The 27,267-nt window shown below is 38.3% G+C and overlaps 1 protein-coding gene across 1 annotated transcript in view; it reads right to left on the bottom strand.

Moving 5' to 3' along the window:
- Positions 1-27,267, bottom strand: part of STK3 (serine/threonine kinase 3) — a 129,891-nt gene that overhangs the window by 40,483 nt on the left and 62,141 nt on the right. The window contains exons 9-10 of the mRNA XM_058175597.1: positions 17,961-18,159; positions 14,816-14,991 (exon numbers count right to left, since the gene is read on the bottom strand). Of these exons, the coding sequence (XP_058031580.1) occupies positions 14,816-14,991; positions 17,961-18,159 (375 nt within the window). The remainder of the gene's footprint in view (positions 1-14,815; positions 14,992-17,960; positions 18,160-27,267) is intronic.

The raw sequence follows: 27,267 nt of genomic DNA, 5'->3' as shown, positions 1-27,267 counted from the left end.
GTGGTTGGTAGAAGCCCATAGTGAAGCTTGAACAGTCGCGATGACCCTGGAGGACAGCTTGTCCTTCCTCAGCAGGCTCCGCTCAAGTGCCAGACAGTTGAAACCACTGAGGGCCTGGGTGGACCAACATCCCCTGTCTGAGGGAAATCCTGTCTGAGGGAATCTTCCAGGGCCGAGCTACCAAGAGAGCCACCAGATCCGCAAACCAGGGCTGTCGAGGCCAGTGCAGCGCCAGCAGCAGTTGTTCTGCCCTCTCCTCTAGCAACTTCCTGATGACTTTGGGAATTAGAGGGAGAGGTAGAAAGGCGTAAAGCAGCCCTAGAGGCCATCGGCTTTGCAGGGCATCCACTCCCTCTGCCCCCAGAGACAGGAACCTGGCATAAACCTCGGGGTCTGATAGTTGTCCCAGGTGGCAAACGAGTCAACTGTCAGAAGGCTGAAGCAGTCCGATAGTTCCCGAAACAAGTCTGGGTGCATCACTACCCGTAGTTGACTGTGGCTTGGCTGAGCCAGTCCGCCTACACGTTTGCCACCCCTGAGATGTGTGCGGCCCATATACAGCGCAGTTGAGTCTCCGCCCAGAGGACCAACAGTTTGGCCTCCTGCATAAGGGGCCGGGAGTGAGTCCCTCTGAGGCAGTTGATATGTGCCTTGATGGCAACATTGTCTGTCAGCAGTAGAATGTCTCAATCCGTGACCTGGTCCTGAAAGACTCGGAGGGCAAGGTGGACTGCCCGAAGCTCCAATCAACTGATGTTTTGAGCCAGGTCCTCCTGAGTCCATTGACCCTGGACCATCTGTGAATTTAGGTGAGCTCCACAGCCATGAAGACTGGCATCCGTCATGAAGATGAAACAGTGTGGTTCCCTGAACTCCTGACCCCTAGTAACCGAGGGGGAGGGCTACCACCCCAGGGAGAGGCGAACCCCTGATGGGAGTCATACCCTGAGCGAGGAAGCGCTCTGGCGTGCCCTCCGATATGGGAGGAGAAACCATTGCAGGGCCCTGCAGTGGAGTCTGGCCCAGGGTATGATGCCGATGCAAGACATTATCTTTCCCAGGAGCTGAGAGAGCAGTAACAGGGGAACAGTTCTCCCTGTCCTGACCTTCCTCACCAGGTCCGTCACGCTGGAAAGACGCTCCTGGGAAAGATAAACCCTGTTCTTGACCGTATCATTGATTGCCTCTAAATGGCAAATGCAGGTAGTCAGAGTCAGATGACTTTTGGCCCAGGTGATGGAAAAGCTATGGTCTTGCAACACTTGAAGGGAGGTATTCAGGTCCCTCCATGCCAGAGACTCCGAGCTGGACTGGACAAGGAGATCGTCCAACTAGAACTGTATCCTTATCGGCACAGCTTGGAGGTGGCCTGCTGAAGTGACCATCAGTTTGGTAAAGACCCTGGGGGTGGAAGAGAGACCAAATGGCAAGGCATGATACTGATAATGGAATCCCTCGTGACAGAAGCGGAGAAGTTTTCTGTGGGCTGGAAGGACAGGGATATGGAGGTACGCCTCCGTCAGGTCTACTGACGTGAGGAAGACACCCTCCCTGATGCACTCCAAGATGGTCTGGAGAGACTGCATCTTGAACCATTAGTATATGATATGACAGTTCAAGGACTCGAGATCTAGAATTGCCCTCCAACCCGAGGACTTCTGTATCATGAACAGGCGGGAATAAAAGCCCTGTCCATGTTGCTCCTGAGGAACCGGCTCTATGGCCTGAATATCAACCAGATGTTTGATGGCCAATTCCATAAGGAGCCATTTTGTCCGATCCTGCGACAGGGGACAATGTATGAAGAGATTCAGGGGGTTGGAGAGGAATTTCAGGGACAGGCCCGACCCGACTGTCTCCCTGACCCAAACGTCCGTGATGGTGGCCTCTCACTGGCTGGCATAAAGAGCCAGATGGGCTGCCAATGGGAGAATTGGACCTGCAGTCAGTGGAAGTGCTGGAAGGGACAACCCCTTCTGCCCTGAAAGGGCCATTTGGGGGGGACCCCTCTATCCCTGACCACCCTGTTTATCCTGTGGGCGTACCTGTCTGGGGTGAAACAATCTGTGTGATCAGGGTCTCAGAAAATTGGTGCCCAAACCCTGAAAGGTACAAAAATAAGGGGGTGGCCTGGAACCCGCCCAGCATGACATATTTGGCAGGATCTTGTGTTTATCCCTGGACTCCATCAGAAGGGGGCCCAGGGACGCACCAAAAAGATTGTCCCCGGCATAAGGAGCGGATGCCAGCCTCCATTTGTTTTTGGCATCTGCCTGCCAATGGCAGAGCCAGAGGAGTGGAGTCAATGGATTTGGCTGCAAATCGGGAGGCATTCAAAGTGGCGTCCACTGAGAATTCCAAGACCATCACAATCTTATTCAGGTCCTGTTGTGACCTAGTGTCCATGACAGGCAAGTGTACCTGCAATTGCGTAAGCCACCGCAAGGATGCCCAGTTAAAGAATGAAGCAGCTGTGAAGGCCTTAATGGCCCAAGCTGTGGATTGGTGAGCCTTCATCAATAACTGCTCAGACCTCTTGTCTTCCGGGAGGAGGGTCTCCTCCGGAGGTCCCGTTAGGACAGAGGTAGAGGCTAGGGCCACTACTGGGGAGTCTACCGTGGGCACTTGGAGTACCTTGGTTAAATCCGATCCCATATTGTATCTGTCGAGATTATTGGGATTGGGCTCTGAGACTGGTGCAGACCACTGCCGTAGCACCACATCCATAAATAAGTTAGGGGCAGGCACTTCCGCCGCCTCAATAGCCAGTTCTGCAAATAAGTAAATAAATAAATAAATAAATAAATAAATAAGTGAACTGAAGGGTTCGTCCTCCCCATTGTCTGAGGATCAGGAGGCAGACTGGCTGTACCCAACTGGGTAGTCATTTTGGCCTTGTGAAGCAAGGACCAAAACAGTTGAGAGCGGAAAAGCCCCACAAATGAGGACTGATCTGGGACCAGGTCTTCATCATCCGACAAGTCCAGGTCCCTGAGTTAACCCATTCCTGGCTGCTGGTCCCACCTTTATGGAGAAAATGGAAGACCATTAATTATAATCTCACCTTAGCCATGAAAGCCAGCTGAATGACCTTGGGCTGGTCATTCTTTCTCAGCCCAACCCACTTCAAAGGATTGTTGTGGGGAAAAAGAGAAAGATGTGTTGGATACATCTGCTGCCTTAAGTTACTTGTAAAAATAATAAAGATGGGATATAAATAAAGTAGTTGTTGTACTGGTTGTCATTAGTCTGGTCTTCTTTATATTCAATTTTAATTCTAGTCCATTTTTTCATTGTGCTCCTTTATCTTTACCACTATAACAAAAGTTCTTTTGTATTTTCAGCTATCAGCATAATGTCATCACATAACCCAGGTTTTGATGTTTCTTCTTGCAACTTTAGAACCATACTCATCTTCCAATGCAGCTTATATCAATATATATATTTAGCATATCAACTGATCAATTGAATAAATAGTGAAACAAGCAGCATGCAGCATTTTTCCACTTCTTTGCCAACCTGAAGGCACTGTTTCACCATGTTCAATTGGTTCTGTGGCTTTCAGGTCAATGTATAGGTTTAGCATGAGGACAACAAGATGTTCTAGGATTCCCATTTTTTTTAAGCACATTCCAAGCTTCGTGTAATCCACACAATCAAAGGTCTTTCTGTAATCAATGAAGTGCCAACTGACATCTTTTTGCTATTTCTTGTTTTCTCAGTTATCCAGCAGAAATCAGAAATGTCTCATGTTCCTTGGCCTATTCTAAAGCCAGCTTAAACATCTGGCTTTTCTTTTTCCATATGCTCTAATCTATGTTAGATGATCTGCAAAAGCATTATCTACTGCAGTATACTATAAACCATATTCTTTCTAGTTTGAATTTTATTTTAAAATTTGGGATTTCACATATGGAGTATATCTGCTTGGCATATGCAAATATAAAATTAAAAACTAATATATGTTTAATTTTTTAGCTTGATGCTTTTTCATGGGCTCAAGGCAACATAAAGAGCATGCTAACTTTCCCCAAAATGTAGCCTATGAGGTTAATTGGGCGGAGAGGAAACAATTACAAAAAACACTCAGCCATTTTCCTAGTAGAACAGAACTTGAACTTCCTAGGTTCAGGTCCAGCACTGAAAGCACTCGATTAGAATGACTGCAATACTATATAACGGTATGTCATAAATTAAATGAATGCTAATAAAGTAATTCCCCCCCCCCAAATCTGCTTCAAAAATACATATGAAATATGTCTGGATAATAAGGATAAAGGTGTTAAATGGTATCAGATACCCATATTATTTTAACTTACATATTTACCTAGCATTTAACACAACCAAACTCTGAGTGTGATGGGGAGGGGGGAATGGAGACATACTGGAATATTAGCAGGATCGAACTGCACGATGCAAGCATATACAAATGCACAAACTTTCTATCCATGTCTCCTTATATAAAAAAATATTAGGACAATTTTTGATGCAACTATACTTTCTCAATGTGCTAAAGGGTCTTTAAATGTTTAAAGGATTTTTAAAAATCTACTTACATAATATATTCAAAAATATGACAAAAGAGGAGAATCCCATTGATACTTTAATGAATGTGGCAAATGCCATATGATTAGCTTCCTTTTCTAACTGTAGTCAGCTTGGCAGATTTGAACAGGATATTTTTGGCAAGTGATTATTCAACACTAATAGCAGTTAATTAATTGTCGAAGAGTAGAATATTATGATGGTGGTAGTGGTGGTGAATTCCTGCAGGCACTTAAGTATAATAATATACAAAGTATGTGGATTTTTCATATACTAGCAAACTACCCCCAAAATTTGTTTTAATCGAACTTTGGTTAAGTATTTTAAGGCAATGTTTCATTATGAACATAAATACAGACTCTACACACTGGTTTAAAAGTAAACCGTCTGGTTCCTGATTAGAAAGCTAATGTATCATGTTAAAATAGCTTTATATTTACAAGGAAGAATAAGTATAAATTTGGGATGCAGCTGTACTCGTAAATGTATTTGACATAAACATTAAGAAAGAAGACGGTAGAATCAGTCATATTTAAAAATTAAGAATCTTATTAAATATATTGCACTTTTTAAGTTCTGGTAAAATTTTTCAATTGTGTAGGAAGAGATTATTTCACTAATTCACTGCCAATTATGCAAAAGGCTCGCAGTATTTTGCCGTTTTAATACCCCTTCTGTTTGAGATTATGTAATGTGCTTATTTTATGAAATACTTCTTAATGGATTTATTAGTGGCAGAAATAGATGAGAATATCACGTTTTCATTTTATTGGTGTGGTTTTTTTAAGAACTGTAACCCACTTTTATTACTTTATTAGTAACTCAGCCACAAACATACATAATACTCCTTTGTCCTACTTTACCCACAACAACCCATGAGGTGGGTTGCAGTGAGTGTGTGTGACTGGACCAATTTACCCAGTGGCTTTTATGCCTAAAGCAAGATTAGAACTTAAAAGTATTCCCAGTTCCTAGCCTAGCACCTTAACCAATACACCAAATAGTTTTTGTTTGGTTTTACTCATTTTTTTGCTCAGTTTATTTGCTTGGTTGAGGTATTTTGCTCAATATTTAAATGCCAAAACTTTAATTCAAAATTGTTTTTTAACCTTAGCGCAAACAAAAGCACTGTCTCCAGGTAGCAATACCACATGAATTTCCTGGGTTGACTTAGAAGCTGGTATTCCCAGGAAAACGACCTTTTTAAGTACTGACAGATTGAGAATAAACCAGTACAATTTTGTTTCAAAAGTTAAAACACTAGCAATGAAAGCAAGCATTCTGAAAAGGCACCTAAACCATATATTTCAATCATTGGGTTTAAGAAAAACTTCAACTGAACTTGGTGCAAAGCATTAGTAAAAAGGGATAGAGAGAAGCTGTTTATTAACCTAATAAAATACACTACCTAATGTACGTATTTCTCATACTTGGCAACTCAGAAATTAAGTTTGTTTTTCAATTAGAACAAGAATGCAAATAGCTATTTTGTAAGACAGCACATTCTGCCTGAGTAGGCATGGATGATCAACAACTTCAAACAAGCTTATGTGTGAAAATCAGAGCATTTGAAGTAAAAACCTCTTTTGATGTTTTATATAGAGGATCTTAGGTTACCATCTGTGTCTGAAATGTAACATATGTTTCTATAAAAATATCCCCCTCCAATTATAGCAATCCAAAAGAAAAATTATCTAATTAAGTATTTTTCCTTTAATAACTTCATTACAAGTAAATAAATAATTAAAAAGATGAACACTGTGTTGTAAGATGTGTGTTGTATCACAACAGCAATTCTGAAAAGGTAGATGAACTAAAAGGGAGAACTTAAGAAAACATTATGACAATTTGGGGTTGTTGAGTGTTTATTTTGTTTTGGTGTCTTCAAGACAAGTCCCTGCAGTTTTCTTGGAAAGATTTTAAAAGTACTTTGCCACTGCCTCCTTCCTAAGGCTGACTAGCCCAAGGTCACCAGCTGGCTTTGTGTCTAAGGGAATACTAGAACTCATGATCTCTGTTTCTAGCCTAGTGCCTACAAATGGCTTTCTGCATCAATTTGAAGACACTAAAAAAAGGATTTCACTCTAGGAAAAAAAAAAGCTTTTCATTTTAGATCGTTAATATATTCAGAAAGGTTCTGACAATTGTAAAACAATAAAAAAGCCACCAAAAGAAGCACAAGGAAAAATCTTTAAATCTTCATAACTTTTCAACTAATGTTATTTAAATTCTTGGCCTGTGATATTGCTTAGCTTTTTGTTGAGCTTAGCCAGAACAGGGATAACTATAGTTCAACCTTTCCTAACTGGATCCTTTCCAGATATATTAGTCTGGTTAACTGCCATTAACTTGTTAACTGCCATTAACCAGGCTAATTGAGAATTATAAGTACTGTGGATTAAGACATCCCGTTTAAGGCAGCTGCTATAGCTGATTATTGTCACACTCAAGACTCCTGCAGGAAACCAGAGCTACCTTAAAATACATTGAAAATATGTATTATGCCTAGACAATATTCAACAAGACAAGAAAATAAAACAACCTGGACTGATTAAAAATCTAATCTCAGTTTGCAGATGAAGTGTCCGTGAGGCAGAATAGTTTTTCCTATTACTGTATGTCAGGCCACCTCAAATTTTACCTTTGACCTGCTTAGTCCCTTCTCCTTCCCTGCTTTCCATTTTTCCCCATGAAGTCTTTTCCACATACACTTTCTTTCTTTTTTGGGGTGTGTGTGTGTGTGTGTGTGTTAAACATTATTATAACATATGTAAATTTATATACATAAATAAGAATGGGAAAAACAAAAAAAAGCCCAGGTGGTCCTCAACTTGACTGAAAAAATGGTGGTAGCACATTTCTGTGCTGTGGTTGTGCACAAGAAGGGACTGCCCATAATAACATGAAGAAGCCTAGTAGGCTTGATTAGACCTGTAAATCAATAATTCTCTATCCCCCAAAAAACAAACATAAGTCATAGATCCATTGCTTTTTATATTTTTGATCTAAGGGGGACGGGAAGTATCCTATGAAAACTGGATTCATCTTTTGAGAGAAAGAGGGAGGGGAAAAACTGAAAAATGGTCTTCAAAGCTAAAATGGACGTGTCACTGTACCTTCCTTGTTTTTATTTTTAACATGAAAAAAGTAGAAGTGATGTTTTGATTGTGATGAGCAGCTTGACAGGATGACCTCTGAATTCTGGATAAAGTTCAGAATAAATGCTGTTGAACTGCTTAGGGTAGCCAATCTGTTGCTTTTTCAAAAAGTCTCTCCATTACCTCATTTTCAAAGGTAACACCTCACCCAAAAGCCCTTTAATTTCATCCGCTATTCAAAATTCACTGGTATTTCTTGCTGCCCTCAACTTTTGCAGAGGAATGATTAACCCTGAAAAAAAATGTACATGGAAGGGAGAGCATTCAATCCAGCTTCAGACAGACAAGGGGAAAAAATCTGGAACACATACCCATTAAAGGGCCAATTTGCTTAATTCCGTGAAGCCAATGAAAACTTAAAACTGTAATTCTGTTCTCTGCTGCGGTTCCTATGGCAACAATTCTCTAATCACAGAAAACAAGTCCAATTCCTAGAACTATCCGCAATTTCCCTCACTAGTTTTACACTAACCAACTTGTTTAAGATCACCAGCAGACTGTTGCCATAGCAGCTGATTAAACGAGTGGAAAAAACAACTGTGAAGAGAGGGCAACTGCCTACATATCTGATATCCTCCATTAACTCTCCCACATTCATTTTTCACATTTTGTTTGTACTCTTTTATTTCCAATATATATTTATAATGCAACTGAAAAGCTATCTGCAGACATTCATATGTGAAAAGGGAGGATTCTTTCATTGGAATGGTTCCTCTGGCTCTGAAACTAAAGAGGAAAAGCTAGCAGATTCTCAGCTACAATTCATGAGGCAACAAGTTGTCATCCCTCTCTAACTCTATCTGAAGAATACGGAATCAGAGCTTATCCTTGGGACTGTCAAGCCCTAAATCAGCTGTTCATGTTTTTCTGGTTTTGATAATTACAATATTGTTTGCCGCCCAGAGAGAAGTGGATTCAGATGGATAGCTATACAATTCTAACTTACAGAATACAGAATAACAGAGTTGGAAGTGACCTGGGAGGTCTTCTACTCCAACCCCTGCTGAAGCAGGAGACAATATGCCATTCCAGATAAAGGGAAGTCCAATCTCTTTTTAAAATCCCCCACTGATGGGGCACTGACAGTTACTGGATGCAAGCTGTTCCACTGATTAATTGTTCTAACTGTCAGGAAACTTCTTAGTTATAAATTGGATTTCTTCTTGATAAGTTTCCATACCTTACTACTTGTCCTGCCCTCAGGTACTTTGGAGAATAAGTTGACCCCTGTCTTCTTTGTAATAGCCCTTCAAATATTGGACGACTGCTCTCATGTAACTTGTAGTCCTTCTCTTCTTAGATTAGACATACCCAATTCTTGTGGTTAAAACATTCCTCATGTTTTAACCACAGCCCCCTAATCATCTTTGTTGCTCTTCTCTGCACCCTTTGTAGAATCTCAACGTCTTTTTTGTTTCGTGGTGACCAAAACTGGATGCACTATTCCAAGTATGGTCTTACCAAGCAATATAAAGTAGTACTAACACTTCACATGACCTTGATACTATCTCTCCGTAAAATAATTAATGTAATTTCAGGATATAATTATAGTGATAGACTTGGATGCTTTACTTATTGCTTCCTATGTTGATGATGCAACATCTAAATTTTATTTGCCGACCACCTTCTTCCTGCAGTAGTTTGGAGAAGAATTTTTTTTTATTTGCATTTATATCCGCCCTTCTCCGAAGACTCAGGGCGGCTTACACTATGTTAGCAATAGTCTTCATCCTATTTGTATATTTATATACAAAGTCAACTTATTGCCCCCAACAATCTGTTTCCTCATTTTACCTACCTTATAAAGGATGGAAGGCTGAGTCAACCTTGGGCCTGGTGGGACTAGAACCTGCAGTAATTGCAGGCAGCTGTGTTAATAACAGACTGTCTTACCAGTCTGAGCCACAGAGGCCCTTGATGTACACTAAAGGTACACTAATGCTCACTATTTTCTAACAACACTTTTTAAAGAAAATCTGGAAAGAAGGGAGAAAAGTAATAAAAGATAGAATGTCTATACATAGCTTCTAATTTATAAATACAAAACACTGAAAACATTTTTGCTGCCATTCCCACCTGCAAACGTATTTTGTAGCAGGGCCTGAAATTATTATTGAACTAAAATGGTTATCCCAATCAATATGATAATCAGAAATATAACCAACTCACATATGAAACTAATAATCTGAAATAATAGCAGCAGATTATGCCATAATTATTCCAATAAATCTTGTGAGGGAAATTTAACTTTAACAATGTCAGGATTATATTCTTATAACTATTTGACTATTGGTTTTATCCAGAATTTAGCAATGTACAATATATGTTGTATGTATATATAGTACTGGAATGTAATGTTCACTTAATGAAATACCGTTTAAGTGTTTCACAAGCATCCATATTCTGGATATTTTTTTAAAGATATAGAACAGTATTAAATCTGAAAATTATACAAAATGAATACAATCCTCTTAATAGCCGTTCAGACAACAACCTCAAGGGATATTGCAAAGTTCAGAGTTGGATGGAATATCACAGGTTTATACAGGATGGAAAGTTTCCTCCTTCACTAGTAGAATCATATTAGACAAGTGGAGTTTTGAATCTCAAAGTTTAGTTCCTCTCATCTTTGGAAAACATCTTCATGTTTTTAATCAAGCTGAAGGTATTTCAAAGCTTTCTGAAAACTCAAGAAATTACAGAGAAGTACATGAGATATTAATATGAACAATTTGTTACTAAGGCAACAGTGATAAATATAACTGAGCTGCTTTTATTTTGTTATTCTCATCATTTTCTTCCACTTCATTACTGTTTTCAAATTATTCAAGAATAATATTCCTATAATTCAGGAATAGTAATCCTATAATAAGTAGGAATGCTGGCAACCAACTTCTATAACCTTACTGACCCTCAAAGCTGCCAAATAGTAACAAAATTTATTCTAGCTTGTTTTATGGGCTAATTATAATGAGGACAATATGTTTTTTTTAAAGTCATAGGCTGACATCTTAAAATAATCCTGGAAAAATCTAGCACAAGAGTAGCAGACTCTTTATTTGATTGTATAAACTCATGAACCAGCAAGCTTGGGCAGCTCTTCCTCACCATTCCTCTTCTTTTTCCTCATCACTCCTATTACCCTCTAGATACGGAGGGCAACTGTTGAGAAAAAGGCAGCCTCCTTTATTGGCTCTGATACTTTAAATCCCAATTACAACTTCTGAGCTGCTTCTGCTATAGCTATTTTAGATGTAATGCTAACTATCGCTTACAATAACATCAACATACAAGTATTGAGCCTTCTTATAAAGCTGTGAAAAGAGGAGAATCTTTCATCAATTCTTTTAACTATTTAGATCGGGAAAACAGTAGTTATTTCATACATTCCTAATCTCTTCCTCTATTATGTGATCACTAGTTAGATTTATCTTGTTAATGCAGATTAAGCACTTCCTATTTACAATGTCATCGTTTTACAGTAATTGAATTTTAATATGTTTCCTGCACTTGGAAGTCACTCCAAAATTTTATCTTTTAACAGATGACTTTCTACCAATAATAGAAAAAAATGATTCCCTAAAATATATCTATTTAAACAGTATAATGGTAATATGTGATTTACATGCTCGTTATTTAATATGAAACAATCTGGGATCATATCTATATGGACTTCAGCAAAAACACATTTTCTCCCCACAAGCATTAATGTAAAATACATTTGCCTTTTCTAACATTTTGCTTATCCTAAGTAGAAAAATAAGATTGCGTGGATAATTAATTAGATTAGTGCTGATGAGGCTTTAAATAGTTAGTTTGCTAGCTATTAGATCACTTCTAGCTAATGCCAGTTGTATGTCTTAGATCCATTGTTAAAACAATAATGCAAATATGAATCATTTGCATTACTACATCATTTTCTAGCTAATGCCTGTTTTAAACTAACTAAGATCTATTGTCAAAACAATAACAGAAATACAAATATATACCATAGGATACATACAAGAGTCTAAAAAATACACAAAAGCCCACATTCAAAGAAATTCAAAGAAATTCTGTTACCACATGCCTCCCACCGGCCGGTACGCTCCCATAGAGAGGGTCTTCTCAGGGTGCCGTCAGCCAAACAGTGTAGGCTGGCGACCCCCAGGGGGAGAGCCTTCTCTGTGGGCGCACCTACCCTCTGGAACGAGCTTCCCCCAGGACTTCGACAACTTCCTGACCTCTGGACCTTTCGCCGCGAGCTGAAGACATATCTATTCTTTCGAGCAGGACTGGCTTAAATAGGGTTTTTAAATATGGATTTTATTGGGGTTTATTTTTTATATTTTGTATGGTATTTTAAATTTAGGCTATTTTGAATAAGTTTTTTAAAATGTGTTTTATTGTAATATACTGTATTATTTTATTTGCCTGTTCACCGCCCTGAGTCCTTCGGGAGAAGGGCGGTATAAAAATTAAATTATTATTATTATTATTATTATTATTATTATTATTATTATTATTATTATTATTATTATTATTAAAGAAAACAACATATACTAAACTGATTTTACAGAACATGGTTGCTTCAGCTTTAGAACTATATAAGAAAAAACATTAAATAGGTAATCCTTGATTTATGATCACAACTGAGCTCAAAATTTCTGTTGCTAAGTGAGACAGTTGCTAAGAGAGTTTGGCCCCACTTTTTTTCTTTCTAGTCTCTGTACAATTAAAAGATAGACAATATACTCACAAATTATAGTTTAATTCCCTATTGAGAAATATTTATAAAGATTCTGAAAGTCACTAATGCATTTCAGAGTCTCATATTCTACCTTTTCCATGTTAGAAGAGCTAAAACTTATAGTATATATTAGGAACTAGGTAACTGGAAAGATCTGCAAGCCACAGAGTCTGCTGTTGATTGCAGTCATGATAAACTGCATAAATTTAAACACATAAAGCCTTACAAATTTATGGTGCTAAAGGAAAAGAATAAATATTACTATTTCAGAGCAAGTTATACTTTACTGAAAATTCTCTTTAGGCTCCTTCTATTCTGTCAAGATTCTTTTAAGTTCTACATAATTATATATACAAAATGACTTTTACTAGAAAGATTCATTCATGGCATGGTTAGAAGATACAAAACTACAATAAGGCTTATCCTGAACGATCAGGTCCTTGAGATTCAATTACTTATTTTTGACATAGTTCAATATCACATAGAAGATTGCATTACTAGAAAATTTCAACAGGAAAAAATGCTGTACTTGCCGAGTGTTAAAATAAATAGCTTTTAATAAAAAGAAAACTGTTCAAATTTGCTATCATTGTGATCAGAAGGGGTGGCTGATGGGAAACACAATACTCTGCAGGAAGGAGACTTAAATATTTAAGTTTATGTATATTCTGACAATATTAAGTTCATGCAAGATTTTCAGTGTAGTTTACAGTTGCTTAATTTATGTAAGGGTTGATTATATCTGACATAATTTTAATGGATTTTGTTTTGTTTTGCTTGCATTTTACTGAACCTGAAGTGACTTCTGGCAAACAAAATCAATCTTCTCCCTCTCTTTATTATGAGACTAATACAAATTAATCACTTTAGAACGATCCTGAATATTAGTCTACTTTTCCAGTTTAGAATTTAAATTGCTATTCCATGTTCAAATATCCATTAAATGTTTTTGATTATATTTACTGATAAAAACACATTAATCAGATCTCATTAGGGGACAAAATTGACAAAAGAGAAAGGACAGAGTTCTTGTATTTTTTATGAACTACATAAAAAGTATGCCAGCAACTTTTTAGAAAGATATTTTCAAACAACTATAAAATATTTGCTCCACTGTTCTCTATTCCTCAGCAAATGTTAAGTCATTCACAATTGTTAATAACATACAGACCATCTAAGGTATTTTAATTTGGGAAATTAATCTAAATTCATGTACTTATGAAGGGAAAAAAGCAAAAAAGTTACTGATATTTTTCAAAATATGTTCACTAATAAAAAAACCCTATCAAGTATTTTATAAACATGAATATTGTTATACATAAAGTAACAGTTTTATTAACAACTATCCTTTCTGCAGTAAAGTGGAAATCTTATGAGTGGCCTGAACTTTTATATAAGATTGAGAATACACAGAAAATACTTATTAAAATATGTCTATTAATTTCTTTCTGACAATCTATAGGACCTAAAGTCATTGACGATAATGACAATAACGACTATTCACAAATATCCTAACTTCCTAATGAGAGGTTAGATACATTAGTTTCTTCGTGAGGGAAAGAAAGGAACAGCTAGCCCATAAGGAGAAAAAATACTACCATATTGTGGGGTTGAAAAATTGTACTGTAAATTTTAATTATTTGTCACCTGTATTTTCCAGTTTAGAGTATGTTAAACAATAGACTGTATACAATTGTGTCTTTCAACATTATAAAGATCTTTAACTCAGGAAAGGCTTTTAGGAGTGGAAACTTTTTTTTAAAAAAAATAACAACTTACTCTGCAGTGCAACTTCCCTACTTCTCGAGAAGTCCTACATTAATTAGGGGATAAAGTAAGATAATTACAATGAAGGTTCTGAGGGAAAGGGATCTCCAAATATCTCTTTGTTCTGTTTTCTGCACATGTAATATTTTCAAGGACTTTCTAATGTTTCCTAGTAATTCAAAAATTGTTCCCTGATTCCAAGTTTTAAAACATTTGGACTGAAACAGGATTTTCTCCAGTGTAGGAAGAAATGATTCTAAACATACAAAGAGAGGAACTGTATTTTAGAGAATATGAGAATAAAGAATTACACTTAGTCTCAAATGTATGAGATTATCAGTTTAGAGACAGGAAACCAAAGAGAAAGAGCAGGCTACTTCTATTTGAAGATTTTAGTCTCCTATTACATAAAGCAATATTCCTATGAATGTATGCTATTACTGTATGTTTAACACAGTGCATAATATGCACTGAAGATATATACTATGTTCACATAATTCCCAACCAGAAAGAAGTATATGGAAGTATATACTTGTATCATGTAGAAATATTAGATCAGCAATATCCACATAAAATCCATCAAAATTAAGAAAGCAAACTGTCCATAAGAACTTACAAAATCAAAGTCACCATCCTGGGGAACTTTCCAGTTATCAGGGAAAACATTCTTCGCTATGTGATAAGATTCATGTATATTCTGGTTGCAGTTTTCATGGGCCTTATTTTTGGAATCCTGTTTATCAAAATAGTCCATAAATGAAGGTCGCTGAGCCTGTGGTGATGTAGCATTTCCTGTTTTCAGAACAAGAAAATAGTCCAAATATGAAGAGAAACCAAAGAAACCAATCAAAGTGATTGTGCTGTCTGAAAGTTAACTAATTTAAAAAGTATTAATGCTTTTTTTTACTAGAAATTAAGATAACATGTTATAGTGACAGTACAACCAACTAAAAGTACAACAGAACCATACAAAATCGTATCATAATTAAAGCAGTATACAAATAAGTTATCTATAAGCAATTGATAACCAATCTAGGCACTGAAGTTAGACTGAAATGTAATTCCTTTATATTTAGCAAGTGACACCACTTGCTTGATTTGACAGTAAATTAAACTAGTTACTTATCCTAGTTGCTGAGATGGAAGACCTTCAAGGGCAAGAGAGAAGCAAGGAAGAAAAAGAGATTACATTGCAAAATATTGAAAAAAGAGAAAAAATACTTTCAATTTTGGTGAAGAAAACTAGACCAATGAATTCATAAAATCTCCAAATCTGAACTCAACTGAAGAACGAATTTACTTACGAATAATGCTAAATTAATTTTTCATAAAAAGTTGTTTCATATAAATAATTGTTTAAAAATTAATAATTATGTAATTGTCCAAAGGAAAACAACACCTTAAACAGCCAAATATGGCTATTTAAGACCTAGGTAAAGATCATCCAACTCATCCAATTATATATCAAAGTACTGAAGGCAAAACTGTGATTCTAAATACATTTTGTCTCATAAGGAAAAATAATTTTATGTTCTTGTAGAAATAGCAGGTGCATATTATTTCTCAATTTTTCAAGCCTATCACTGATGATTAAATACAAATTTGCTAAAGGAAGAAGAAGTAATGCCAATTCTTGAAATTCCTTTTTTTTTTAAAAATTACAATACTATACAATAGAAGTGCATGAAATCATTTAATTAAATGTTCATAAAATTTTTAAGTTTCAAATTAAACAATGATGTCTGACTTTTGAAGTGTCAAGTGACAATCATTTTCAGAATTGGCTCATTACTACTTTGCCTGAATTTTGGAGAAAAATATATTATCAGAATTAATTCCCAACTCAAAAGTCACTTTCAGCAACTTACATTTTGGAAGAAATAGATCAAACATTTTTAATCCTGTTACAATAATAGCAAGAAACCTATTAAGAATCCCTGCAGCATTCAAACTAAAAAATTACAATAAAGCAATAAACAAACAAGCCGACTTCTCTTAATAAATGTATTAAGGTAGAATTACAGTAATACTAGGAACAATCATGGGTGGGCAAAAAGCAATGGGAATAGGAGTGATTTCAAACTTCCTGATTTATTTTGCTTGTAGGCGGTTTACGGGAGAACACTGGTGGGGAAGCCAGCAAGAGGTCCAAAGTGGCTGCTGCTGGGATGAGAGGGTAGGAGGGAGCAAGACTGTGTGGAGAGGTGCAGGTGTACATGGGGGTACACAAGAGGTGTTGCATAGGTTGAGTAGGAGGGGGACAAGAAGAACGCATGGAGATCATAGGTATGTGAGCAGTGCTTGCCAGGCCAGTTGAGGTGCCATGCAGGTCAGGGGCAGTGCAGGGAGGCATGGCATGGGTCGGGAAGAGTGAGTGGGGATGCCCAAGAGGTAATGCATGGGTTGGGAAAAGCACACAGGAGGGGTGGGATGTGTGGAGGTGCACCAGAGGTGCCACAATGGTCAAAGTAGGCACATAGGGACAGCACAAATTGAAAATTGTGCATGGAGTATGCAAGAGATGCTTTGTGGGTTGAGGTGGGGAATGGCACAAGTTAGGGTACTGTGCAGGGGCTTAGTAACCATTTGTTGTTAAGTCGAGGACTACATGTATTATCTTTTTGATGAAGTTAAAATCCCTGACATACTGTCAAAAATTAATACAGCTGTAGGTCTAGTTGCCATCTACCATTATGTACTTCATACAATGCATGTTTTGGAAAGTTTTAAACCTTACCTAATTTTAATATCATATATAAAACTTAATGAGTTTATTCTAACAGTTTATATAGAAGCAATTTTATCACATCTGCATAATCAGACATATGGCAAGATAACCATCAGATGGGATAATTCTGCTGCAATTTATACTTTTGAAAATCAGGCCACCCATTTCCACCTGAATTCTAGCAGATTGATGCTCCACACATTAGTCAAAAGAATGAAATGTGTCACAAGAAATTATCGCTTCATTCAGAACTTAAAGTCTTCTAATTTTCTTTTAACCTAAGGGCAAGCAAATTCATTCAGAAATTTTCAATGAATAATTGAAGATACTGTGTATTAAGGTAGACTGAAGACAAGCAGCATGTTTAACAAAAAATAGAATCCTGCAGACAATTAAATCAATTCAAACAACTAAAAGGTATTATTCAAGAATGTGTTTAAACATACTTATCATTATTCAACTATAACTTTTGGTTTTAAAATTATATATGTTGTTAAATTTATCCAAAATGGGATCATATTTGAATGATGTACCACATTATATTCATTTAAAATGATCTTAATTTAAAACATTATATAATTGTAGCATATGTTGTCATTCTTCCGTTTATTTTACACTAAATTGTTGCATTACCAGCTTGAGTAAAACACTAATATTTAAAAACAGATTTCCATAATATAGCATAAAGCATGCAAAAGAATTACAACTCCAAAGATGGAAATTCGGGGATCTTGACCTGCCTTCCAGAAGAAATCCACATATCGGAATGTTTTTTATGGTTCATATTTTTTGTCTTGGTAGCTCAAGTGAACAAACCATTTGAAAGCAGTTGCCAGGGAAAACTTTAAAAATGTAATATGTAGATTAATTTCGATTTGCACAAACCACATACATGTAGCTAGTAGCTACATTAGCCAAAATGTATTGGTTTTAATTCTAACATTTAATTGAATTAAAGTGAGTATTCACTGCTTACAGGGCTGAAATAAAAAGCATTTAGAATGTTTCTTTTATAAAGAAAAATGAAACATACTTTTCATGGTTCCATCTTCATCTTCTTCATCATCATCATCACTATTTATTACCATGGTCCCCAAATCAGATTCTAGCATGGTGCTGTTATGTTCAATCATGGTCTGAGCACTATCACTCATTGTACTTGTAGCCCTCATTGTACCAGCAGTATCAGATGTAGTCTTTACCATGGTGTGAGAATCGAGCTCATCTTCATCCTGCAAACAAAAAAAGAAAAAAGAAATTACCTTCAAAAACTTGCTGAGAAGCATTTGAAAGAGTAATTTATAAAACATATTAGTGCAAGCAAAACATACCTAAAACCAGTAGTGACATTCCCCAGAAGGGCCAGCACCAGATGTTCAAGGAATTTCCCCAAGCTGTGTCCTTTTCTCAAAACAGCCACACAAAGCCTTTCTACAGGCCACAGATCCCCAAATGCTTTGAGGAGGAATGTATTGTTCAGATGAAGACTCTTGGCAAGCCTCCCCCTTCTCTCCCCCACCCCCCACCACACACCTTTCATTGTAATATGCTGGAATAAATGGTTGAAGATTCTATTCCTTGTAAATTGGGAAGGGGGGGCTGTTCTTTATTATGTTGAAGTTTTTAATCTTGTAAACTATGCACAGTTGATGAGTGGGGCAGTCTTAGAAACTGAAGAGGTAATATGATACTTTTTATTTTTCATTAAATAGTAATAAAAATAAAAGAAGTAATAAATCTCAATGAATATAACGTATGTCTAAGACTTGAATTATTACTCTAATTCAAATTTTTCTTCCCTTTCTCCATTCCTTACCTTGCAACCATTGAATTCTGTTTAATTTTTATTCTTATAAATGGAATTTTTTGGAATTTTTGTTTGGACTTAGCCCTAATGTTATGGAAGTTATAAAATAAATGTTAATTGTTTGAGGGAGTTCCCTTTATTTCTCATGAAGGTTTAATTACCTGATTTGCGATCTGATTCAGGGGGAGTCCGCGGACCTTATGGGCATTACAGAGACCTGGTTGGGCACAGAAGGGGGTGTACCCCTGGTAGAACTGTGCCCGCCGGGTTTCTGTGCATTCCATCAGCCGAGGGCCCAGGGTAGGGGTGGCGGGGTGGCGGTTGTGATTAGAGAGAGTCTGGAGCCAAGGGAGTCCACTGTTCCTCAGATAGCTGGCTGTGAATCCCTCCTTGTGAAGTGGGGCCATCGTAATCAGATGGGGTTGTTGATCACGTACCTGGCTCCTTGCTGCGTGACTACAGCCCTACCTGAGCTACTGGAGGTGCTTGCTGGCGTGGCGGTTGAGATCCCCAGACTTTTGGTCTTGGGAGATTTCAACTTGCCATCGGCCGGCTTGTCATCAACAGTGGTTCAGGAGTTCCAGGCCTCCATGACGGCCTTGGACCTGATTCAAGTAACTGATGGCCCTACACACATCGGGGGAGGCACGCTAGACTTGATTTTTATCTCTGGTCAGTGGGTTAATGATCTGGAATTAGGAGATATAGTGAAAGAACCATTGTCATGGTCGGATCATTTTCTCCTTCGCCTAGACTTTCGAACCGCTGCTCACCACCGCAGGGAGACGGAGCCGATGCGTTGGTTCCGTCCCAGGCGCCTGATGGACCCGGAGAGGTTTCTGACGGAGCTTGGGCCGTTTCCTGAGGATCTTACCCACGGCACGACTGAAGAACTAGTTGCGGCTTGGGATCGGGGCGCGGCTGGGGCTTTGGACCGTGTCGTGCCTTTGCGGCCTCTGACCCGGCGCAGATCTCAATTGGCTCCCTGGTTCTCCGGGGAGCTGAGAGAGATGAAACGCCGGAGAAGACGCCTAGAGAGTGTTTGGAGGTCCAGCAGGTCCGAGGCTGATCGGACACTAGTGAGGTCCTTTACCAGGACTTACCTAGTGGCAATGAGGGAGGCGAAACGCTCCTACGTTTCCACCCTCATTGCGTCGGCAGATAACCGCCCGGCCGCCCTGTTTCGGGTGACCCGTTCCCTCCTTCAACAAGAGGGGCGGGATGACCCCTTGCAGGGTCGAGCCGAGGAGTTTAACGGTTATCTATACGATAAAATCGTTCAGCTTCGTGATGGTTTGGACCATGATTGCGATGATTCAGCTGAGGTGACAGAGACTCGTCTTGTTGAGGTTATTTGGGATGAGTTTGATTCTGTGGCTCCCGAGGACGTGGACAGGTTGCTGGGGAGGTTGCATGCGACCACGTGTTTACTGGACCCGTGTCCTTCCTGGTTAGTACTGGCTGCTCAGGAAGTGACACGAGGCTGGTTCAAGGGGATTATAAATGCTTCTTTAGTTGAAGGGGTTTTCCCCGCCGCCTTGAAGGAGGCGGTGGTGAGACCTCTCCTGAAGAAGCCTTCCCTGGACCCAGCTATTTTGGGAAATTATCGTCCAGTCTCCAACCTTCGCTTTTTAGCGAAGGTTGTAGAGAGTGTGGTTGCATGGCAGCTTCCCCGGCACCTGGAGGAAGCTGTCTATCTAGACCCGTTCCAGTCCGGCTTCCGGCCCGGTTATAGCACGGAGACGGCTTTGGTCGCGTTGGTGGATGACCTCTGGAGGGCCAGGGACAGGGGCTGTTCCTCTGCCTTGGTCCTATTAGATCTTTCAGCGGCTTTTGATACCATCGACCATGGTATCCTGCTGCGCCGGTTGGAGGGATTGGGAGTGGGAGGCACCGTTTATCGGTGGTTCTCCTCCTATCTCTCTGACCGGCCGCAGTCGGTGTTGACAGGGGGGCAGAGGTCGTCCTCGAGGGGCCTCACTTGTGGGGTACCCCAGGGGTCGATTCTCTCGCCTACCCTGTTCAACATCTACATGAAGCCGCTGGGCGAGGTCATCAGTGGGTTCGGGGTGAGTTATCATCTGTACGCTGATGACACTCAGCTGTACTTTTCCACCCCGGACCACCCCAACGAAGCGGTCGAAGTGCTGTCCCGGTGCCTGGAAGCCGTACGGGTCTGGATGGGGAGAAACAGACTCAAGCTCAATCCCTCCAAGACGGAGTGGCTGTGGATTCCGGCACCCCGGTACAGTCAGCTGCATCCGCAGCTGACTGTTGGGGGCGAGTTAGTGGCCCCAAAGGAGGTGGTTCGCAACTTGGGCGTCCTCCTGGATGGCCGGCTGTCCTTTGAGGAACATCTGGCAGCCGTCACCAGGAGGGCTTTTTACCAAGTTCGCTTGGTTCGCCAGTTGCGTCCCTTCCTTGACCGGGATGCCTTATGCACGGTCACTCACGCTCTGGTTACGTCTCGGCTGGATTATTGCAATGCTCTCTACATGGGGCTGCCCTTGAGGTGCACCCGGAGGCTGCAGTTAGTCCAGAATGCAGCTGCGCGAGTGGTAATGGGAGCCGCTCGAGGCTCCCACGTAACACCTCTGCTCCGTAGTTTGCACTGGCTTCCTGTGGTCTTTCAGGTGCGCTTCAAGATCCTGGTTACCACCTTTAAAGCGCTCCATGGCTTAGGACCCGGGTACTTACGAGACCGCCTGCTGTTACCGTATGCCTCCCATCGACCCGTACGCTCTCACAGAGAGGGCCTTCTCAGGGTGCCGTCCGCCAAACAATGTCGGCTGGCGGCTCCCAGGGGTAGGGCCTTCTCTGTGGGAGCACCGACGCTCTGGAACGAACTCCCCCCTGGCTTACGTCAAGTTCCTGATCTTCGGACCTTCCGTCGTGAGCTAAAAACATACTTATTTATTCAAGCAGGACTGGCATAAATAGTGATTTTAAATTGGGGTTTTAGAGATTTTAAACATTTGTAAATTTTTTAATTTTTAAATTATCGGCCATTTATTAATAGTTTCTTTTAATTTCTTTTAATTGTATATACTCTGTATTTTATTTCGGCTGTACACCGCCCTGAGTCCTTCGGGAGAAGGGCGGTATAAAAATCTAATAAAACTAAACTAAAACTAAAACATGCATATATTTTTGACTAGGCAGATATTTTATTGTATTTTGTTTTGTTTTGCAAGCTGCCCGAAGTTTTAAAGGTTTGGCAGCATATCATAAGGATAACAAAAACCATTTTTCCCACCAAAAAGAATTTTATTTTTCGATTGAATCATTTTTAGTCATGCCTAAAGATTTACCAGAATCAATTAATATTTGCTAATATGAAACGATTGTCTCATTTATTTTAATGGGTCAATATTACTAAGACTGAGTCCAATCCAGTTTGTGCTCATTTTACTCCTCACTGTAGCAAGTTAATCCAAATTTTTTTGGGACACATCCTTTAGTAACAGCAAAACATACAAAACCATAGCAGAAAAATCAAATATATTTTGAAAAGGTATCATAAAATAAAAATTATAAACACAGAAATCTGATATACAAATCTGTTTTAAATCATATTATGGGGTCACTAGTGTGATTCTATTTATTAGCGTTCCAGGACTTCAGGCAACTATATTTTCTAGCTCTTCTGCTTAAGACTCTTTGAACCAAACACTATTAAGGACTGAATCTGAAACTTTCTCCATGAAGATTACTTATTCCATCAGTACCTTTTCTTTTCTTTCTACCCCACCCCCATGGAATAGCCATAAGATTATGGTGGACAAGTATTCAGTAAATCTAAAACTATTCCCCCCCCCCAAAAAAATCCATCTCAACTGGCAAGGCCAACTACTCTCATTTGTATTACAAAGTGTTTGTTAAAATCATGATAAAAGGGGCAAGAAGAAAACCTGCTGATGCTTTGTAGGAAAGTATCTGCTCAGCAGATGCTTGAGGACCGTGGAACAGAGTTAATTCCAGCAAAGAATACAAAAGCATTTCCAATCAGTGGCAGTAATGTGCCAGGAATGTAAAACAGAGAACTGATGATAATCCAGATCATGAATCATAAAACCCATATGGAATAGAAGCATTTGAAAACATTATTAGGAAATCCTACTCTCTTTCTGAAGTCAGATGTAGAAGATGTGCACAAAATCCAAGCTATTTAAGAACTAACATGCTGTTCTATGCCTTAAGTGCTTTTACAAGGCCACATTCTACTGTCCACACACACACACACAAAAATCACAATGCAGAAGAGCTGTTTTTATAAAACTTTTCAATTAAGTGTCTAATTTTAGATGATTCAAATAAAAAGAAAATTCCTGACTTCAGTTTGCTTTGGGGGCCAAATGAGATCAACCAAGTATGCTTCCAAAACCTATTCTGACATCAGCAAGTTTACAAAATGCACCTACATGTTTCAATAACTAAGAGAAAAGAATCAAATATCACTAATGAATGCCATGCATCCCATCATGAGGAACATTTTTCAGTTCTTGAAGGCAGGGAGGAAACATTTTAGGAAATTATGTCAGATGATACCCATGGAATATTTTAAATTATCATTTATGAGGATAAGACAAATTCTGTTTAAGTATAGAATGATATTGGTCTTTTACGGATTTTTTCCCCCCTTCTTCAACACTGTTTCCATCTTAAGCCCTGCTGCTGCTTCTTTTTCCCTATCCTAATGAGATATAAATACTGCTTTTACTTTCATAAATTGGATTATATCCAGTGATAACTTTGTGGTGACAGTAAACATACCTATGTAAGAGTAGGTATTTATTTCAAAGAATTCCGTCTACATAAACGCAACTAACTGTTTCCAAAGAGTTGCTTTCAAGCACTAGGGACTATGTTTGAACAGTGTATTGTGCTGTTTGGGGCATGTCATAATAAGCAAGCTTTCCTTCATAAGAGCAGAAGATTTTTCTGTGTAAAGTTTCAACTGGATACAATCCAATAAATAATCCAAGTGCCTTAGAGGGAGTCATAAAATTACTGTATTTTAAAATAAAAGATAAAACAAGTAACACATAATGAATGATGCTTTTTTTATAACAGACAACTAGAACTGCAATTCTACGCATGTCGTACTTATAAAGCAGTTAAAGTACATTTTACACACAGAGATGTGATATCTGTCTATATGTGTGTACAAGCATATTATTAGCTGAAACGCCTCATTTACCTCATTTATATTTATAGTTATTTAATTAACATATTCAAAAACTCTGGATCAGAATTGCATCTGTATAAAATATTTGCACTGACAAAATAGTTATCTTTTTAATGAATGGACACATTCTTGAAAAAGATTTCCAGTTTATTTATAATATAATATTAGTTGCATGTAATCTTAAAATTCTAATTCTGAAGTTTCATTAAAAATTAATTTCTTTTTGAATGTCAACCACTGCCCCCAAAGGTGAAATCAATTTGAATTCATATATAAATTGAACACTGACGATCTGTTAAGAAATCATTTCCATCCTATAATGTTCCTATAATAAATTTGAGTGTTTATCCTTAATATGACATTCTGTATGATGTTTGTGCAAACTAGGCTTCATTTTCTTCTCCAGATCCACTCACTGAAGCCAAGAGGCAGAACCAGACGCTTGAAAGGGAACTGAATCAAAGCCTCCTGAGAACTTCTTAGCACGTATATGCCTGTCCACTAAGATAGCAGAGGCAAGTTTTAAGTACCCACACACATGACTTGGGGTGCCCAGAAGGTTACTTGCACAAAATTTAGCTTGATAACTTCAAGGGACAGCCCCAAATGATCTGCAGACACTATGCTTTGCACATTCTGTAGCTAATGTTGTAGCTCCAATACATTTGGATACTAAAAAGCTTTCCTCTGAGGAAAAAATAAATAAAATATGGTGGCCAGGATCCCAAACATAAATGACTTCTACAAATGCCTGTATCTGAGGGTACTAGATAAAATATCTGGTGTTTTAAATCCATTTATCTATCCATTTATCTTACCACATTAATTTTTTTCCTTCATCTTTTTGAAAGTTCTCTTTAAGACTTCTAATGGTGGAAAACTGGGTCTTGTCTCTTGGGCTACAACATACACATAGAACTTGCAGCCCAGGAGCTAAATGTCTCTTGTTGGTCAGCTGCAGCTTCTTATATCTTCCCAATTCTGCTTACCCTGCCATCTGGTCTCTCTCTAAATATATAATGAGGCAGTGGTGGGATTCAGCCAGTTCGCACCTATTCGGGAGAACCAGTTGTTAACTTCCTAAGCAGTTCGGAGAACCGGTTGTCGGAAGAAATCTTATTTTGGTTTTTTCCACTTTACAGGGCTAATCCTGTAAAGAAGGCAGGAAGGAAACATTCTGGTATTGTTTCTAGCTTAATCTTTATTGCTCTGCTTAAAGAAACTGCCTCTCTGGTTAACCCTTTATTACATTGTAACAGCTAAGGCAAAGCATCCATCGACGTGAGTGAAGTTGAGTTGGCCACACCCTCAGTCACATGACCACCGAGCCACACCTACCCAACTGGTCATTAGGACAGAGAACCAGTTATTAAATTATTTGAATCCCACCACTGATATGAGGGATGTTTTCAGTGGTGGGATTCAAATAATTTAACAATCAGTTCTCTGCCCTAATGAATTCTTCCAACAACCAGTTCACCAAACTGCTCAGAAAGTTAACAACCGGTTCTCCCGAAGTGGTGCGAACTGGCTGAATCCCACCACTGGATGTATTACGAGACTAGACATACTTCCCTTCTGTAATTTATTGAATCCATGTTAAAACTTCAGGTTAATTGCAGTATGAAGGACTGAAGATTAATATTATCTTTGCGTGGGTGCATGGACTAAAATGTAATTTTAACAGAAACTTTTAATTACTATTTGCATTTAATAATTTTCATTCCCATTTTAATGTTTTAAAATGAACCCTTTTACTGTGCAGTCCCCAACTTGACTTTCAAAGAACAAGAAGTACATAATTGAAACCAAATGGAACTGGCATACCTTTGATCTAGAGAATTTCTCAATTGTTTAGTATCTTCTTTACATCTTTTAACATCTATTTGGGGGAGGGGTGACAATTGATTTACGTTTTTTTTAAATAAATGTTTACATACAATACTGTATTTCTTTTTTTTAACCAGAAGACTTCAATCACTGTCTAGACATAAGAAAGAAGTGTATCCAGGCAGCAGCATACACAGTGAGATCATATGAAATGTCTGATGAAAGCAGTACTGCAAGATAAACACTTCTCTTTTTTTGTATTTGCATTGTGACATCACACACAAAAAGGGAGTTTGGTGGTGATGACAGTGTAATACTGCTTTCAATTTGATGAAGGCAGCAGAAACCTGTTTGCCCCCCGGTAAGAATCTAAATCTCAATCCAAGCAAAAATGAATTCTCGCTGTTGAATTCATACCAGGACTGATCTAAACATATAAACCATTTCTTTCTTTTTGGTAATAGTTTGTTCACTTATGGTTCAAACACTGGTACAGAAAAATTAGTAGAATAGTTAGGACTACCATCTTTCAATCTTCATTACAGGTAATCTTCATTAGCAACAATTGGGACCAGTAATGTTATTGCTGCACATGTACATGATATGACTTCAATGTGCATATGACATCAGTTCCCATTCAGTCATTAAATGAATCACTGCAGTTAAGACATCATGTGACTACAACTTGTGATAGTGCTTTGTGTACTCCGTTAATTCTGCTTGTCAGAAGCTAGTAGGGAAGGATGCAAATAACAATCACAAGGCTGCACACCAGTTATAAATGTGCATCATTTCTGAAGCATCAAGATGGGGAAATTGCATTATTGTGAGACACTGCAACAGTCATAAATGTGAGAATTAGTCACAACTTTTTAACTGACTTAACTTTGAACAATTGCTAAATTTGGTAATTTAGTTGGTAAGCAAGGCCTATCAGTAACATTATAATTGCTACCAGTGCTATACTGGGCCAAAAAAATAACCAAAAAGGGAGGGGGCTTTTGAAATAACTTCTCTGGACTTTCCCAAAAGAAAATGACTACAGAGCAAATTCTTAAGGATTATAATTAAAAGGATTATAATTACATAAAATATAGACATAAAAAATTAGCACCAAGAACAAATATCTGAGTTTATTATGCAATGTAAAAAAGTATAAATTAAAAAGAAAGGGTGACACAGGCAAAAAAGAAGGATGAAGAGAAGAAATAATGAGAATGAAAAGGATTGGATAATTTATATCCAAATGTTCTAGCTAATGAAAATTGTTCAAAAAACTACTGTTTGGTCCAGGAAACAGAGATAGCACTAGTCTAAATGTAATGTGTTCAAAATAAACATGTTTAAATATCATAAAAGTGGAGAACTCTCAGCAAATCAAAAGGATTCCTCAGATCTACTTTTCTGAAAGAATCGATCACTTGCTGAGAGATCTTCCTTTTCTTGTTTACCAAGTAGTTCAAGAAATTACAGTGAGCCCCTATTACTCACTGTGGAAACACTGAAGAATTTTTT

This window comes from Ahaetulla prasina, chromosome 3 (genome assembly GCF_028640845.1).
Source record: "Ahaetulla prasina isolate Xishuangbanna chromosome 3, ASM2864084v1, whole genome shotgun sequence".
NCBI lineage: Eukaryota > Metazoa > Chordata > Lepidosauria > Squamata > Colubridae > Ahaetulla > Ahaetulla prasina.
The sequence above is the reverse complement of the archived record's forward strand: the minus strand, read 5'-3'. Positions and strand labels throughout refer to the sequence as shown.